This window comes from Neopsephotus bourkii, unplaced genomic scaffold (assembly GCF_033783945.1).
Source record: "Neopsephotus bourkii isolate Nb327-2 ecotype Australia unplaced genomic scaffold, CSIRO-AGI_Nbou_v1 NB_593, whole genome shotgun sequence".
NCBI classification, from domain to species: domain Eukaryota; kingdom Metazoa; phylum Chordata; class Aves; order Psittaciformes; family Psittacidae; genus Neopsephotus; species Neopsephotus bourkii.
Genome location: NW_026901094.1, coordinates 1,249,489 through 1,267,120, shown reverse-complemented (window position 1 = coordinate 1,267,120; position 17,632 = coordinate 1,249,489). Strand labels below are relative to the sequence as shown.

Below are 17,632 nucleotides of genomic sequence, written 5' to 3'. Positions count from 1 at the left end.
GGAGAGGGTCCCCTCTGCTGAAGCCAAGCAAACCTGAAAGCACCGGAATGGGCTCAAAAACCCCATAAAGGACCAACCATTGCTCTGCCCCACACAGAACTCCCTAAACATGGAAAACCAAAACCATCAGGCAGAGACCATCCCAGCCCCAAGCCACTAGCATTGACAGCGGCTTCTTGGATGCTCTAAGTGCCCTAACACTGAGTGGGATGCTGCAGCTCCAAAGCTCCTGGACATCCCATCCCGTTGGCCCTCTCCCCCTCAGGGCAGAGCCATGGTGAGCGCCAGCAGCCGTTGTGGTCCCGTCCCTGTATCTGGGAGCCACCAGTGCGCTTCCTTCCCTGGAAAGGTCCAGAACTGGACCCTGGAGGCTTGGCACAAGCACATGGGGGTTCCTCACTTGCCCCTCAGCTCCAAGGGGCAGTGCAGGGTCCATCACCCTCACAGGAGCCCTGCAGGGTTTCACCATCACCTCTCGCCCACCTCACCTCTCCTGGTGCCTTTTCCAGCCGCGGCTCCAGCTCCCGCCTCGCTGGGATCCTCCTGCACAGCGGCCCCTGTATTTGTTTAGGCGCTGGTCCGGTTGCCAGCCAAGTCCTTCCTTCACCGCCAGACCCAGCCAGATGGGGATAATTAGGCCTAGATTAAGTTAAAGCTTTAACTCTTTGAAAGGCAGAGCCCGGGCAGCTCCATCTCCTCCCCGCTGGTCACCCCCTTCATTTGTCCATTTACAGGTACCAGGAGCTCTATGGAATGCCCTCAAAACCCAGATAAAGGCATTTTGGGGGATCACTCACACCCGTAGCAGCTGCTAGCAGCCAATACTCAGCACAAGCACAGTGCATCCCTTCCTCCTCCAGCCTCAGGTCGCTCAGGAGCACATCACTGCCCAACACTGGAAAAGAGTAAAATGGAGAGTAAAACGAATGAATGAAACTGGAGAGTTTCAGTGGGGACAGCACGGGTCAAGAGTCAGGGGGAACCAGCTCCTCCTGCTCCTTTCAGCCTCTTCCCATAGGCACAACCCATTTGGGCAGAGCTGGGCAACGCACCCGAGCTCTCCCCAGAGCTGAGCTGAAAGTGCAGGAGCAGGGCTGGCAGCCAGGGCTGCTGCGAGGCAGAATGAAGCAGGGCCATGGGCAGAGCCCGGTGGGAAGCAGCCGCCTGGCTCCAGTGGCTCCACTTAGGGAGAGAGGGGTTTGTGGTTCACTCCTTCCTTCCCAAGCACCCAGCGGTGCTGCAGGGACAGGGTTAGGGTTAGGGTTAGAGCACAAGCAATGCCCAAACCACACGCACAGAGCCTGGGGTCACACTCCTGTCCCCATGGACTGCTCCTGCCAGCAGAGCTGAAGGAGGCCGGGCTGCAGCAGGAATTCCAACCAGAGCCGTGTTTAAATAGATATTTATTACAAAACACTGACATACAAATAGCAAATATAAAACAGTATCAAAACCAGCCGTGCTGTGCATCCACAGCAAGAGCTCGGTGGCACCAGCGCTCGTGTGACTGCTCCAGGCTCCACACAGAGCACAGTGAATCCCGCAGGCTGAGCCCATGGGGCTCTAGGCATAATCACACTCGAACGCGTACTCCCTCCTCTTGAAATGCTTCTTCTTTTTCAGCTTTCCAGAGCCGAGGATGCTGTAGTTATAATCGGATGTGACATAGGGGATCTCTCCCTCAACTCCTTGCTGGGAAGAGCGGAAAACAAAACCAGAAACAATTTAAGAACTCAAGTCTTTAACAGGGTACTCGTATCTTAACGTTCTCGTTCTGGAATGGGACACACTGTCCTCTGTATAGACCGACAGAGCTGGCTGGTGGAAAGCAACAAGCTGTCACCAAATAAACCCTGCTCTGGTATCTGAAACATGAGAGGAACGCTCTCCTCTCCCTTGTTTCTATGCCTTAAGGACAGTTTCCTATAGAGATAACCATCTGCTGATGCCCAGACATGTCAGGAAACCTGCCAGCCAGCGCTCAGCCACTGCTCCCTCTTCCCATGCAGCCCCTACCTGGCCCACAAGAATGCAGTTGGGAATGGCGATACTGCCGAGGAGCAGACAGTTCACCAGTCTCAGGCTCTCCGGAGGCACCGGCGTCAGGATGTGGTACAGCTTCTTCTCCATGTCCACCCCTCGGACAATCCCTGAGGAAAACCCATGCATTATTCTCTTACCTCATCCCTCTTGCTCAGTTGCTTGTCAAAACACAGGCAGCTCCATCACCCCAACCTAGCTGTCACAACATGCCCCAGCTTTGGCTTCATTTTCTTCCTAGCAGCTGGTGCACTGCTGGGCTTTGGTTTTAGCTGAGAACACACTTCTGTGTGTTGCTCAGTAGCACTTACCCTGATAAGGAACGTCTGGGAGTCACACAGAAGGGACTGATCACTGCTTGGGTCAGGCTGGGTATCACTCAGCAGGTGCTCACTTGTGTTCATTGGTTTTCCTTTTCCCTTTTGATTTTACACTCTCTCATTTCCCTCATCAGCATTATTGTTAGTATTACACCGTACTTTAGTTACTGTTCTTATCTCAACCCATGGCTCCTACATCCTCTCACTCCTCCCCATCCCACCTGCGTGCTGCTGAGCTCCTGGCTGGGTCTCACTCACACCACCACGACAGGCACGCACAGAGCCCAGGGTTTCCCATGCTGGCTCACCGAAGCCAAGGCAGTCACAGACCGGTGTCTGTGTCAGCAGCACTGGCCCATCAGTTTGGCATCTGATCTCATCTGGTATCCTGCAGAGCCCAGCCCAGCTGGCGTTCACAGCATACATGATGTTGGTAGGAGCAACGTCGGTGTGAATAACCCTGAGGGCAACGGCACTGAAAGGTACCTGAGTGGGTTAAAAAGAAGGAAAACCCAGTCGTTGTCTCAATGGCTCAGCATCAATTTAACTGAGTGCCGAGATAAGGCAGTGCCAAGCACAGGAACCCTGGGAGCTCCCAGGCCTCTCCTCCAGGAGTTCCCTCTGTGGCAACCACCACCAATGGAGCACACAGAAGACACGTGCAGCAGATAGCCCAAGCACCACCCCAAGCCCTCCAGAGCCACCCATGTACCTGATAGGGCACGAGGCTGTGCAGTGGGAGCACAGCGCCCACGTCCGGGGCCTGCAGCTGGCCCAGGTAGCCCAGCATGGCCATGTCCCGCAGGATGCCGCTGTGCACTCGCCTGGAAAAGCACCACAGCGCGTCAGCGCAAGGCAGCTTCACAGCACAGCTCCCAGTGCATCCCCCGGGGCAGCCCTGCACCACTAGCTGCTGTTTCACACCGGTTCAGCTCTCAAAGCTTCCACTGCTGAAGCGAACACAGAGCTATGCTTTCATTACCTCTAGGAAATCACAGGGTTCAGGGCATTGTTGCAGCTTTAAGGAGGCATTAATTAGCAGAGGAGGTGGTTTGTTTTCCTTTAAACAGAGTCTGTTATTAGGTAATGGCTTCCTTTGCCAGCACTGATGCCCACACACCTTTTAGTCAGTCAGCTGGGCACCCAGCAATGCCTTTGTTCTCTTAAGAGAGCTCATTAGAGAAGGCAGAGTGAAAAAGGCACTTGAAATGGGCAACAGAGAGCCGAGGTTCAGGAAGGGGAACATTTCAGAGCTGTTCAAAGCATCAGAGAAATCACAAAATCAGGTGATCATCACGTAGGTGTGTAAAAATGGCTAAGGAGCCTCCCAGTTAGAAATGGAAACGCCATCATATTCAATGATTCCAAGTGGAAACACCAAACACAACCCCCCAGTGAGCAAACCAGCGAGCTCTGACCAACCTCACGGACCAGAGCCCTTCGGGTTTTGTTAAGCCCAATGCCCACCACCCCCCAGCACCAAACTTTCTACTTACGCTTCACCTGCAACCCCTGCTCGAGGGAATTCCGGATGGACGTACAGCAGCTTGTACTCGGGAGCCGAGGCGTCTCCCTCCCCTCCATCCGCAGCCAGCTGCTTGCACTTGGCCTGCTGCTTGCCCTTGGTGTAGAGGCCAGGAGTGAGGTGAACGTACTCGGGGGTGAGCGGAGCCATGGCCTTCCAGTCGTACACATCCATCTGCACAATGTGACTGGGTGACGCCAGCCGGATGACATCAATCAGAAGCAGCAACCCCTCACCTTTAGGGAGCAGAGAAAACACGATTGCTGCTGCCACACAAACAGCTCCCAGCACTGCTATGGAAGAGCAGCACTAGCTCCAAGGGGGAAGCTGTACTTCCTAGTTCCACACTCTACAGAAAGCATGCTAACGTAGCACTGTGACCATCACCTGCCTCTGCACCACCTCTTGTGAGCACATTTATCCTGGTTACCTTTCACCCAGCCCATGGTGTTGATGACTAAAGGCACTTCCTTCTTGTAGGAGCTGAACACGTACTTCACCACGTCGAGGTACCTCTCTGTGTCCTGCTCGCAACTGGTCTGCCCATAATACACCATCTTGCGTGGGGTCTGTTGGTGGGTGAATGGTGGACCTGGAAAGGCAAGCAGCAAACCCCTAGTAGTTCCCACAGGTCAAATCAGAAACTCCCACCCCTGCAGCACCTACAGAATCCCTTCCAAAACAAATCCATTCTCTTTTCACATGCAAACAGCCCTGCTTGTGCAGCTTCTTGATAGCTGACAAACCATACATCCTGGTCACATTTGTGACCCAAATGCACCAGACCACAACCACCAGTGATTCCTCTGGCCCTAGGGGATGTTTCCACACCCCTCATCTACATGGATCCGCTTTGTATCCCACAAGCTAGTTTTATTTATGGATCCTAACATCTGGGAGATGTTTGCCCAGAGACATTTTGAACGGGAAAGGCTGCAAATGCACCTTGCCACGCCGCAGCCTCTCCTACCACCTCCTGAACAACGCTCTTCTCCCTTTCAAGCAGGGAGAACAGCTCCATGGCACTCAGTGAGCCTTTCCCCTGGAGCAAGACAACTTCAACAGCCTTTGGTTTATCTCCTATGGGCAGCCTGCGACAGAGGCAGCGACTTCCCCTAACGCAGGGGCTCTGCTCAGAAGCACTTGTGGCAGGGCAGCAGCTCTGTGGAACGTGCAGAAAACAGCAGAACGCTTACCAAGAACCGGCTCCGTCACGCTGCTCAGCGACACGCAGCCCGGCGGCGTAAACTCCGTCTGACCTATGTCACATTCCATGTACTCAACCGAGGGAAGGCTGCAGCGGGAGGAACCCACACGTTAGCATCCCCAACCTGATCGCCATGGTTAAGGCACTGAGCACCAAACCACCACTTGCCTCCCTGCCTTTACCCAGTAAGAACACAAAGGGCTCACTTAGCGCTCAGTTTTACACTGCAATAGCTCCAAACCCAGCCAGCTTTAAGGGACACAGCTACAGCAATAACCAGAGATGGTCACAATCAGGGTCCCCCTCTCCCACATTAACTGAGACCAGCCGTTTGATGAGGAACTTCATAAGCTGTATTTGAAGCGTGCAGAGGGCAGGTGAAGCAGCTTCTACGCCTTGTCCTGCCAAGAACCTTCAGGTACCCCCAGGCTGTAACTTCATGCCTGCTTCTCAGTGTTAAAGCTGCGTTCCCTACTGAACCCTAACTGCTGGGTGTCCAGTTAGCTCACACACCCCCCAGTAACCACGCAGGACGTTCTTACACACACAGAGACTCACCGGTTCAGGAGCAGGTTAATCAGGTATCTGTTAAACGTTGACTTCCCCGTGTTTTTTGGGCCGCACACCAGGACCACAGGAACCCCTTCATCTTCCTCTGGGAACACAAGCAGGCTGTCAGACACACTGCTGCCGGTTACCCCACTTCCCAGCAGCGTGGCATTAAGAGAAGCCCCCAGCCCTACAGCCCCTGCGCTCTGATGTGCTTCAGCTACATGAGGAGCATGTCAAGTGCACCAGTGGGAAGAGAAGAGGCTGCTGAAGTGAGAAGCAAGCCCTGGCACTGCAACCCAGCCCCAGCCCCAGCCGCCCACGGTACTTTAGGTGCTGCTGGGTAAAGGGATGCTTTTGCTGCCTACAGATGAGTGCTTTGACACCAGGCCGGGAAGTGAGCGGCAAGGGAGGCCCAACCCCATGGAGGTGATGCACAGCCTCGAGCCTCCACATCACCCTCAACCCCTGCCTACCGTGGGGCACGCTCCCCGAGAGCCTCAATGCCCCTCCTCACCGCAGCACGCCTGGATCAGCTCCTCCAGAGCCAGCCCCATGCTCTCGGACACCAGCAGCCCGCGCTCGGGGCTGCACTTCACGATGCCCACCGACGCCAGCACCGCATCCTCGGCCGTGAAGCTGGGCTCTTCCTTTTTCTATGGGAGACGGGACAACGCTCAGGGCCTCGTGCGCAAGCGGCTTGTACCGGTGCTGCTGGGCACGGCGGAGCCTCACCTGGGGCTCAAAGAGCCGTGACAGCGGCGGGTGGCTCAGCAGGAACCGCGTCACCGGCGTGTCCAGGTGCTCCAGCAGCACCACGGCGCACTCGGGGGAGAACCGCGCCATCGCCTTCACCCGCGCCTCTGCAACGGGGCACAGCGCCGCGCTCAGCCCGCGAAATGGCGGCCGCCCCGCACCGCGCCTCGCGCGAAATGGCGGCCGCCCCGCACCGCGCCGCACGCGAAATGGCGGCCGCCCCGCACCGCGTGCGAAATGGCGCCGCGCAGCCCGCCCGCCGCGCCCCGCACTCACGGCGGCGGACGCGGTGAACCCGCATGGCTCCGCGGGCCGCGGCCCGCAGCTGCCGCAGGTCGGCGGTGGGAGGGCGCTCGGCGGGCAGCGCCTCCAGGGTGAGCGAGCAGTGGGTGGCCGGGGAGAAGACCGGCAGCGCCGGCTGGTGCGAGCCCACGGCGAAGCCCAGGAGGCGGACGGCGCCGTAGAGGCAGCGCAGGCGGCACTTCCCGGTGAAGGTCAGCGCCTGCGGAGGGAGACGATGAGGAAGCGGCGGAACCGGGGCGCGGGGCCGCCGTCCCGGTGCCCGCTCACCTGCCGCGGCGCCAGGAGCAGGACAGCGGAGCCCTCGGCCGCCTCCACGGCCGCTAAGCCCGGCTCCGCCGGCGGCACCATACCGGCGCGGGCGAAGGAGGCGGCGAACTCCCTCCAGGCCGCCTCCACCCGGCTCCTCCCGCGGGTCGCGGCCCGGCGGGCTCTGCGGGCCTGCGTGCTCCGCCGCGCGGACATGGCCACCACGGCGGCCGCTCCCTCCGCCTCCTCCGGGGCCGCCCCCCGGCCTGGCACCGCCTGCCCCGTTAAGAAGCGCCGCCCGGCGCCCAGCACCGCCCCGCCATGCCGCTGCCCGCCCGCCTCTGCCTCTGCCTCTGCCTGTGCGCGGCCGCCGCCGCCGGCAGCCCCGGTGACTACCGCCTGGCCGGGCTGTTCCGGCTGCACGGCCCCGCAGCGCGGCTGCTGGGGCACGGCTGCGATGAGTGAGTGCCCTTCACCCGCTTCCCACCGCCATCACCCCAGCACTCCCCTCCCTAAACACTGCCTTGCGTTCGCACAGCTCCGCCGCCCCCTTCTCCAGCCACTTCCACTGCCTGGCCCGGACCATGCGCTTCGCCGTGGAGGAGATCAACAACTCCAGCGCCCTGCTCCCCAACATCACCCTGGGCTATGACATCCACGATACCTGCTCGGAGCCCGCCAACCTCCACGCCACGCTGCGAGCCCTGGTGCGGAAAGGAGGGCAGGAGGTTGAGCTGCTCTCCTCCTTCCTCTGCTATGAGACTGATGCCGTGGCTGTCATCGGGCCGCACAGCTCCCAGCTTGCCCTCACCACTGCGTCCGTGCTCGGCCTCTTCCTTGTGCCACTGGTGAGTGTGGCCGGGGAAGGGATCCTGAGGAGCAGTTTTGTTGGGAGGACGGGGTTGGAGATGAGTAGAGCTGCATACAGCCCCTCCATGTGTGCTGGCCCTGGTGCTGTGGCTGGCTCGAGACCAGCTCTGATCCGCTGTCTGCCAGCCCCAGGTCTCTGTGGCTGTCACCGAGCGGGGAAGCACAGCCCCCTTTCCCCTGGCTCCCTTTGCAGATCAGCTACGAAGCCTCCTTGGAGACGCTCAGCCTGAAGCGGTTCTACCCCTCGTTCCTGCGCACCATCCCCAGTGACGGGCAGCAAGTGAAAGCCATCTTCCAGCTGCTGCAGCACTTCGGGTGGACGTGGGTCGTGCTGCTGGGCAGTGACGATACCTACGGCAGGGCGAGCTCGGAAGCCCTCTACACCCTGCTGACTACCAGTGACATCTGTGTTGCTTACCGAGGCACCATCCCCACCAACAAGGATGCGAGCAGCCCGGAGCTCCACAGCCTGGTCAGGATCCTCACGGAAGCCAGGGTCAATGTCACCATCGTCTTCTCCGACGCACAAAGTGCCCGCTCCTTCTTTGAGGTGGTGGTCATGAGGAACGTCACGGGCATGGTGTGGGTGGGCTTTGAGGAGTGGGTGTTAGCCCAAGCCATCTGGCAGGTGCCCGGCATCCAGCGCATCGGCTCGGTCATTGCGATGTCGGCTGAGAGGGCAGAGTCCACGATGCTGGAGCGCTTTGAGTCGTGGGAGCCGGCAGAGGGAGGCGCTGGGGCTGAGTGTGCCGGCAGCACGGGGGCAGGCGAGGGGAGCGAAGGGAGCCCCCAGCCCAACTGCACCCAGTGCTGCAGCTGGCTCACCGCTGCCCACAGCGTGTACGATGCTCAGTCCTCCTTCCGCGTGTACTCGGCTGTGTACGCCGTGGCCCACGGCCTCCATGACCTGCTGGGCTGCGCCTCGGGGACGTGCAGCAAGGGCCCCGTGTATCCCTGGCAGGTAAGAGCAACGTAAGGAACAATATTCCCTGTAGGAGAGGATCCATGGGGATCCTTGCACAACCCCTGTGCCTGGGGTTGGTTCGTCCCTCTGAAATGCCCATGCCCCAGCTGAAGAGCCCTGTGGCTTCAGCTGCTCATCAGCATCACAGCAGTAAGCACCTAGACCCAGACCCTGCCCTACATCACTTCTGTTCCTACCAGCAGCCCCCCGCAGAAACCTGGAAGGGCCTTTCTGTTGGGGACTGAAAGGAGCCAGAGCAGGGCAGGGCCCCCTCTAGCACGTCTCCCTCCCAGGCAAGGCACTCCTCCCCTCTGACTCTTCTGTTTTGCAGCTCCTACAAAAGATCAAGCAAGTAAACTTCACCCTGTACAAGAGCCACATCTCTTTCGATGCCAGTGGGGACATTCGCCAAGGCTATGACATAGTCATGTGGAACTGGACTGGCCCAAGCTGGGCCTTTGCTGTGATAGGAAGCTTCCATGTGAACCCCGACAGGCTGAGCATTGACAATGACAAACTCCCGTGGCACACAGAAGATGGCCAGGTACTGTTCTGCATCCAGATCTCATTTATTGCTTCCTGCCAAGCCAGCTACGTCCCCAGCACCACCCGTTCTGGGGCATTCCCCCATGGCAGGACAAAACCGAGGGCACACAGAGGCTGTACGGGGGCAATTTGTGCTCTGAGCTTTTGTCCTTGCAGAAATGAAGCAGGGCACACAAACCACGAGCTCTCCTACTCATTTCCGCACCGTCTCTGTTAGAGGTACAACACGGGGAGCTCAGGGGGTGTCCCACTGCTCCCCACAGGCTCCCACCTCGATGTGCTCTGAGCCCTGCCAACCCGGGGAGAGGCGGCTGCAGACCAACCGCCACCGATGCTGCTTCGCCTGCGTGGCCTGTCCCTCAGGGACCTTCCTGAACAGATCCGGTCAGTGCACCCGGGGTGTGCTCCCTCCCCTTTCTGCCCACTGGGCTCTCTTCCCATCGGCCAGTGCCTTCCCTCCCGCTCTTCCTTGCTCCCTCAGTTGGTCTGAGTCCCATTTGCTTACCCATGGGCATGCAAACCCTGTGTGCCCCGCACTTCCCGGGAGCGCTGCCCGCAGGCAGCAGAGCCCGTGCTTCTCCCGTGGCCCGGGCACATCCGGCCCGGCAGCTGCTGCCCGCACCGCATCCCCCGGCAGGGAAATCGGAGCCGGTGGTGCCGCAGATGGCACCCGGGGCTTCCACACCGCGCTCGGCAGCAGCTGCCCTATGGGAACGTGCCCTGCCCGGGACGGGCGGCAGGAATCTCCTCGCTTGGAGCCAGCAGCCACAGAGACAAACCCCTGCTAACAGCTTGTCTCCACGCAGCTCTGGCACACGCTTGGGCTAATGGGGTGGGTGCAGGTAACGGTGGGAGCAGAGAGCCCCCAGACATGGCCAGTTCTTCCTGCCCCATAGCCCAGCCTGCGGGAGGGGGCTGCTGCAGACCTTTTACAGGTTACTGCTGGCTGCATGAGCCCCTTCCCACCCACAGCCCTCATGCCCTCAGCCTCAGCTCGCTGCTGAGCTCCTGTGGGACTTGGGAAGTCCATTGGGAGGCCTCTTGGGAAAAGAGACCCCTCTACTCCTCAAGGCTGGGAGGCACAACAGGGGAAGGCGAAGGCCATAAGGAGCAAGCAGCTCTCACAGGAGCCTGTGTGCAGGGTGCTCCAGCGCAGCACATCTCTTACCGGGGTCCGTGCTGGGCGAGGTGCCTCTGTCACCACTCGTGTCCTCCGCAGACCTCTACAGCTGCCAGCACTGCGGGGTGGAAGAGTGGGCTCCAGAGAGGAGCGAGGTTTGCTTCAACCGCACCGTCGAGTTCCTGCCCTGGTCCGGGCCCGTGTCCTGGGCACTGCTCATCCCCACTGCCCTGCTCATGCTGCTCATGGCAGGGCTGGCCGTGCTCTTCGCCCTGAACGCCTCCACCCCGGTGGTCAAGTCTGCGGGGGGCAAGATGTGCTTCCTCATGCTGGGCGCTCTGGCCTGCGCCTGCAGCAGCCTCTTGGGCTACTTCGGGGAGCCCAGGCAGCACACGTGCCTGCTGCAGCACCCCCTCTATGTCATCGGCCTCACCACCTTCCTCTCGTGCGTGGCCACCCGCTCCTTCCAGATCGTCTGCATCTTCAAGCTGAACGCGCGCTGCCCGGCGCTCTACGAGGCGTGGCTGCGGCGCCGGGGCCCGGTGCTGTTCGTGGCCGCCAGCACGCTGTGCCAGGCCGTGCTGTGCGCGGCGCTGGAGGCCGCCGAGCCCTCGGTGCCGCGCAGGAACTACGGCATCAGCGCGGAGCGGGTGCTGCTGGAGTGCGTGCCCAGCTCGGCGGTGAGCCAGGCCAGCACCGCCGGCACCGTGCTGCTCAGCGCCGCCTGCTTCGCGCTCAGCTACGCGGGCAAGGACCTGCCCGCCCCCTACAACGAGGCCAAGTGCCTGACCTGCAGCCTGCTGCTGCACCTCGCGGGCTCCGCCGTCTTCCTCTGCACGCAGGACGCCTTCTCCGGCCGGGAGCAGGCGGCGGTGCAGGCGCTCAGCACTCTGGGCACCGTGGCCGCGCTGCTCGCCGGCTTCTTCCTCCCCAAGGCGTTCGTCATCCTCCTGCGCCCGCACCGCAACACTCCCGAGCACTTCCAGGACGCGATCCAGCGCTACACGCGCCGCCTGGCCGCGACCTGACCGGCCCCGCTGCGGACCCTCCCCGCGTCACATCCGGCGCGCTGCCATGGCGGCGGCCGCGGCGCACAGCGTCCGTGTGCTGCGGGAGCTGAACCGGCAGCGCGCCGCGGGGCTCTTCTGCGACGCCACGCTGGGGGTGGGCGGCCGCGAGTTCCGCGCGCACTGGCCCGTGCTCGCCAGCTGCTCGCGCTTCTTCCGCGCCCGCGGGCCCGGCGGCCCCGTGGCTCTGCCCGAGGGCCCCGTGGCGCTGCCCGAGGGCCTGGCCGACACCTTCCAGCTGCTCCTCGACTTCTTCTACACGGGGCGCCTGGCGCTCACCGCGCACAACCGCGCCCGCCTGCTGGCCGCGGCCGAGCAGCTCGGTGTGCCCGACGCCGTGGCCCTGTGCCGCGCCTTCCGCCCCGCCGCCACCCGGCAGCGGCCCCGCCGCGCCGCGCCCCGCCCGGCGCCGCCCGAGCCCGCGGTGCGTGAAGGGGGCTGAGGGGTGACGGGGTGGGGGGGGGAGCCGGGCGGGAGGGGCGCCCCGCGCGGTGACACCGCCGGTTCCATCGCAGGGCACCCCCCCGGGCCCGCAGGAGGCGGCGGCGGGCGGCGGCAGCGAGGCCGTACCCGAGAAGAAGGCGCTGCGGGGGAAAAGGAGCCCCCCGGCGGGGAGCGCGCCCGGCGGCGGGAAGGGCGCAGCGGTGCCGGTTGAGTGCCCCACGTGCCATAAAACCTTCCTCAGCAAATACTACCTGAAAGTGCACAACAGGTACCGCTGCGGCTCCTCCTTGCACCGCGCGTCCCTGCGCCGCCCCCGCATCACTGCTCTGCCCTCGGGGGGCGGGGGGGGGAGAAGGGGGTGCCCCTGCCCTGGGGAGGGTTGCTGTGAGCTGGAGGGGGGGAATCCATACCCAAACAGCGGCTGAGCAGCCCGGGCCCACAGAAAGTGCAGAGGGGATGCACTGCCTGCGGGCGGATGATGGGAAACCGGCCTTCAGTGCTGTCAGCATCAGCAGTGGGGGAACGTGCCCCCGGGTTGTGGGAGCACGGGGTTGGTAACGGAGAGCAAAGGGGGTGCCTGCAGGGAGGGCAGGAGCTCCGGCTCCTGAGGAGCCCTGTGGAAGAGGTGGAGGTGCAGTGAGCACTGACGGCTTGACCGCGCTCCACCGGGATCAGCAAACCTGGGGTAAAGGCAGGGTTTGGGTGACTGAATACTGGCACTGACATTGGCTGCCTGAACGTCCCCTCTCTGTTCCCAGTTCCTTACCCGTGTCCTCACCAGGCCTCTTTGCACATCCCTGCCGTGACGGATGCTCTCCGGTTGTATTCCCCCTAGGAAACACACTGGAGAGAAGCCCTTTGAGTGTTCCAAATGCGGCAAATGTTACTTTAGGAAAGAGAACCTCCTGGAACACGAAGCCAGGAACTGCATGAACCGATCCGAGCAGGTACACCCGGGACCCTGCCACCAGAGAGCTGGGAGGTGGCTGCTGCTGTGCAGGGCTGGAGCTGGGGCCTGCCAACCCCAAACCCCACATTGCCCCTGCACCCCACACATCCCACAGCCAGGACCCCACATCCACTGCGGCTTGCGGCTGCTCCCCCAAACGAGGATACTCTTTGTACCTTGAGAGATCCAGATCCGATGGATGCGGGTTAAACCTCGTAACCGGGTCCCAGCACCCTTGTGCCAAGCACTGACCTGAGCTGTGGGCTGCGGGGTTGCATGGAAGCTGATGCCTCCCTGTCTCTTGCAGGCTTTCACGTGCTCAGTGTGCCAGGAGGTGTTCAAGAGGCGGATGGAGCTGCGGCTGCACATGGTGTCGCACACGGGGGACATGCCATACAAGGTCAGCGGTGCCTGCCTCCAGCATCCCTACAGACACTGCCAAGCGCTGGAAGAGGGGCAAATCTTGGTGGTGTGGGGCACCCAAACCTCCTTGCCTGGTCCGCAGCAGCTCCCTGAGGGCCATTCCCCATCTGTGAGCTGGAACGTGCTGCGGGGGGGAGGCACCAAACCCAGGCACCGTAGCAGGGATCCTGTGCCAGACCAGCGCTCCACTGCCCGGTGTGCGGGCACGGTGCCGGTCCTCAACTGGTGCTGAAGTGGCTGTGGGGGGCAGCCGGGAGCTGAGCCTCCTCTGCTGTCTTGCAGTGCTCCTCCTGCGCCCAGCAGTTCATGCAGAAGAAGGACCTGCAGAGCCACATGATAAAGCTGCACGGCGCACCGAAGCCCCACGCGGTAAGGGGGGCAGGCAGCCGTGGGTATCCGGGAGGGAGCTGTCCCATGCTCAGGGTTAGAGCGGCACCATTGCCCTGTCTGGCTCTGATCAGCAGGGCGTTACAGAGCTCCTGGCGACAGTGGTTTTGGGTACAGGAGCATCCCTGCATCCCTTTGGCTGACAGACCCAGGCCGTGGCGGGCGTGGTGCCTAACCCCTGTGCGCTCTCCTGTGGCCTTGCAGTGCTCGACCTGCTCCAAGTGCTTTCTGTCTCGGACAGAGCTGCGCCTGCACGAGGCCTTCAAGCACCGGGGAGAGAAGCTGTTTGTGTGCGAGGAGTGCGGGCACAGGGCCTCGAGTCGCAATGGCCTGCAGATGCACATCAAGGCCAAGCACAGGTAGGATGCGAGCGGGTCCGCACTGAGTGTACAACCACAGTGGCACGGGCCCTCAGCCTGGCTAATTCATGTTGTTGAAGTGGGACGCGTGCACCAGCGGCTGCTCCCTGCACACATCCTCGGTGTTCTGTTTCCTGGGCTGGTTATAACGCCCAAGGGGGGGAGGCTCCAGTGTGGCAGCAGAGCAGCGCCTGTGGGCCTCCAGAATACTTTGGATTGAAATGGGTTGAAGCAGGGTTTACTCGGGAGAGCACTGGGGGAGCAGCAGCAGCAGCAGGGCCCCGCGGCGCTGACGGTGCCACCTCCCTGCCCGCAGGAACGAGCGGCCCTACGTGTGCGAGTTCTGCCACCACGCCTTCACCCAGAAAGCCAACCTCAACATGCACCTGCGCACGCACACGGGCGAGAAGCCCTTCCAGTGCCACCTCTGCGGCAAGACCTTCAGGACACAAGGTACCCCGGGCGTGCTGGTGGTGCCGAGCACCAAGCGTGTGCTGGCACGCGGGAAGGCACATTCCTGTTACCGCCATTACCCTCACGGCACAAAGGATCCCGATATTGACCCTTTGGTTGATTCAAAACTGAGCTTTCCCCTTCCGAGCCTCCCTCACCCGCCCGGCGCGCACCGACTGCACCGCGCGTGCCCCGTTCTGGAGGTGCCGATGCAGAGCTCTCCCCTGTCTCCCCCGCGCGTGGCAGCGAGCCTGGACAAGCACAACCGGACCCACACCGGGGAGCGCCCCTTCGGCTGCGAGTTCTGCGAGCAGCGCTTCACGGAGAAGGGGCCGCTGCTGCGGCACGTGGCCAGCCGGCACCAGGAGGGGCGGCCCCACTTCTGCCAGATCTGCAGCAAGACCTTCAAAGGTAACGGCCGGGCACGGAGTGCACGCGGGGCCCCATCAGAGCCCGCCCCGGTGCGGGTCAGGGTCACTGCGAGCCGCTGCCAACGGGCTCTTCGCTTCCCTTGCAGCCGTGGAGCAGCTCCGCGTCCACGTCCGCCGGCACAGGGGCATGAGGAAGTTCGAGTGCACCGAGTGTGGGTACAAGTTCACCCGGCAGGTAAGGACCCCCTGCTCCAGGCCCGGAGCCGGCACTCACCGAGCCCCTCACCGTGCCCCCATCCCTTCCTTGCCAGGCTCACCTGAGGCGCCACATGGAGATCCACGACCGCGTGGAGAACTACAACCCGCGGCAGCGGAAGCTGCGGAACCTGGTCATCGAGGACGAGAAGGCCGTGGTGTTGGCACTGCAGCCGCCACCGGAGCTGGACGTGGGCTCGGCCGAGGTGATCGTGGAGTCCCTGTCCCGCGGCACCCTGCCCGAGGACATCCCCGTGCAGAGACTCTGCTCCAATGAGAACTTCCCCCCAGCGGATGTGATGGAGCAGGCGCTGATCCTGACAGACCCCGAGGGCTGTGGCACATAGCGGGACCCGGCGCGCAGGGAGCTCGGGCTGGAGCTGCTCTCTGCCACGTTTGTTCCTCTGGAGCTCTGCATCCGCCCCTTCCCCGCGCATCTCCCAGCCCCGGCTGCGGGAGGGGAAGCTCTGATCCGGTGTCGGATGAAGCCGCTCCGCGTGACTCCTTAATAAACACACGCAGAGTGTGCGGGGTGCAGCCATGGGCTCTGTGTGTGTAACCATCGCCTCTCACTGCTGCTCGCCCCTTGCCTCTGAGCTCCTGATTAAAGCTTACCTTCCCCAGAGCACGGCTCTGCCCTTCCCTTAAACACTGCTTCCCAAAGGATTGTCTCCTCCTTAGCCCTGGGCCTGCTTTCACTTTGTTTTGTTGCACTTGTAACGGCTGTTCCTTTGCCCCATTGAAGGCAAGGCACGCCTGGCATCTCACCACCGATAACTGAGCTGTTGTGAATGGGAAACACGTTATCTGAAGGAGCTGGAGCCGGTGAGTGCTCCCTGCTCCTGCGTTTTGGGATGGGGATTTCTCTTTGTCTGCAACACCATGAGCCAGGGTCGCTGTGACCCTGAGAACTACATCCCTGATGGGGGAAGGCCATTGGATGTGCCCACAGTCACAGCCCTGCTCTCCCCTTTCCCACACACCAAGGCAACAGAATGTCTCCAGCTGGAACACTGGGCCTGGGATGAGAACCCCAGTAAAACCCTACTGCCACCATCTTCCCTTGGGAGGCGACCAAGAGGTTCATGGAAGGTGTTTTATTTAACTTGACTGCTGCAAGTAAATTTAAAACTATGAGGATAAAAATACATTATCTGTAAGGGAGATGCCTTTGTTTCAAGGCATTCAAAGCACTCCAAGAGCCGGGCACAATGGGCTTTAGCAACAAATAAATACAGCTCGGCAAGTGTTGAGCCTGTTGGGGACTGGGGGGGGCAGGTCCAGCAGCGAGCACTGCAGCACAAGACACACTGCCTTCTATCTGTAGTCTGGCATAGATAGCTGGGGCTGCAGTGCACATTGTGCCGTGCCGCCTCGAACGGGCTCCGTGCGGTGCTGCGGGGACATGGGACATGCCCCGAGTCCCTGCATTCCAGCCCGGAGGGTTTCGATCCAAGAGGCTGCCACGGCACAATCCAGCTTCAAGGCACTGTCATGGAGAAGAGCCGGGAGTCACCAGCGGCATTCCCGGCCCCGCAGCCGAGGAGCGGGGCATGAGGCAGGAAACGGCGTTCAAGGCAAACCAGATCCGTGTTAAAGCTGTGAAGCCGCTGATGCTGTGGAGATGGGGCCCTGGCGCTTTCCATCTCCAGATGAAGTCCAAATGTGAGTGTTTTCTCTACTGGTTGAAAGCACAGGAGGGGAACAGCCCCAGCCTCCAGCCCCGCTCTCCCGAAGGATGAGCCTTGGCCTTTGGCTCCTGGCTTGTTCACCAAACATTCCACAAGTAAACTGCAGGCAGCTTCTCTTCACCAAGGTAGGAGGAACCCAGCCCAAGCTCCCTACGTCCCTTGGGCAAGGGTAAAGGCAACTCTTAGGCCAAAAAACCCCGCAAACCCCAAACAAAAAGAGCAAACAAAAGAAATAACTACCCTAAAGTCCCTACTGCTCAATCCACAGCACTCCAGGCACCTCCTGCACCTCCGCCAAAACAGCTTTAGGAAAATAGGCCTTTTCCTATTGCTCACACCCCGAGAGCTGTGAGCAGGAGGCACGACAGGCACGAGACCTCTCTGAAGGTCCAATGAGTTCATTCACACAAGGGAGGGGATGGGTTTGACAGCGGTTCTGAGTCAGGGTATTAACTGCAAGCCTGCTCCCCACCGCGGCTCCTTTAAGGTGGTGAAGAAATCAGAGCTCACCCTTGCTACGTGGAGCCCGTCCCGGAGCTCAGCACGGGAGGACCGACAGCAGCAGCAGCTTTTCCTGCCCTAGTTGAGCCCTGGCACACCGGGAAGGGGGAACAGCTCCCGCGGGCAGCAGCCACCAGCCCCTTGGGCTGGGTAAGAGCAGGACTTGCTGCTCCCCTTCCCTCTGAGCTGGTGACTGGAAATGAAGCGGAGGAGCTGTCAGCATGGGATGAAAAGATAAATAAGGGTGTTTGTCTGCTGAGGAGGAAAGCGCCTTGCTAGGGAGGGC

At 61.3% G+C, this 17,632-nt stretch overlaps 4 protein-coding genes across 4 annotated transcripts in view; 3 read left to right on the top strand and 1 right to left on the bottom strand.

The window, feature by feature from the left end:
- The window catches only part of CAMTA1 (calmodulin binding transcription activator 1), a 286,114-nt gene that overhangs the window by 6,365 nt on the left and 262,117 nt on the right, over window positions 1-17,632 (top strand). The window lies entirely within an intron of this gene.
- Window positions 1,389-7,191, bottom strand: NOL9 (nucleolar protein 9). The gene is made up of 12 exons (XM_061351600.1): window positions 6,968-7,191; window positions 6,674-6,899; window positions 6,377-6,504; window positions 6,159-6,297; window positions 5,651-5,747; window positions 5,082-5,179; window positions 4,316-4,477; window positions 3,857-4,121; window positions 3,073-3,184; window positions 2,669-2,846; window positions 2,017-2,150; window positions 1,389-1,692 (listed from the first exon to the last, which is right to left on the bottom strand). Exons 1-12 carry the CDS (start codon window positions 7,160-7,162, stop codon window positions 1,564-1,566), a joined length of 1,863 nt encoding a protein of 620 aa, XP_061207584.1. The 5' UTR covers window positions 7,163-7,191; the 3' UTR covers window positions 1,389-1,563.
- TAS1R1 (taste 1 receptor member 1) lies at window positions 7,268-11,510 on the top strand. Its single transcript, XM_061351598.1, has 6 exons — window positions 7,268-7,407; window positions 7,485-7,794; window positions 8,010-8,777; window positions 9,112-9,324; window positions 9,590-9,710; window positions 10,546-11,510. The coding sequence occupies exons 1-6, from the start codon at window positions 7,268-7,270 to the stop codon at window positions 11,472-11,474; spliced, it is 2,481 nt and encodes an 826-aa protein (XP_061207582.1). The 3' UTR covers window positions 11,475-11,510.
- Window positions 11,496-15,516, top strand: ZBTB48 (zinc finger and BTB domain containing 48). The gene is made up of 10 exons (XM_061351606.1): window positions 11,496-11,937; window positions 12,029-12,225; window positions 12,793-12,904; window positions 13,214-13,306; window positions 13,612-13,698; window positions 13,921-14,075; window positions 14,392-14,528; window positions 14,775-14,939; window positions 15,046-15,134; window positions 15,211-15,516. Exons 1-10 carry the CDS (start codon window positions 11,521-11,523, stop codon window positions 15,499-15,501), a joined length of 1,743 nt encoding a protein of 580 aa, XP_061207590.1. The 5' UTR covers window positions 11,496-11,520; the 3' UTR covers window positions 15,502-15,516.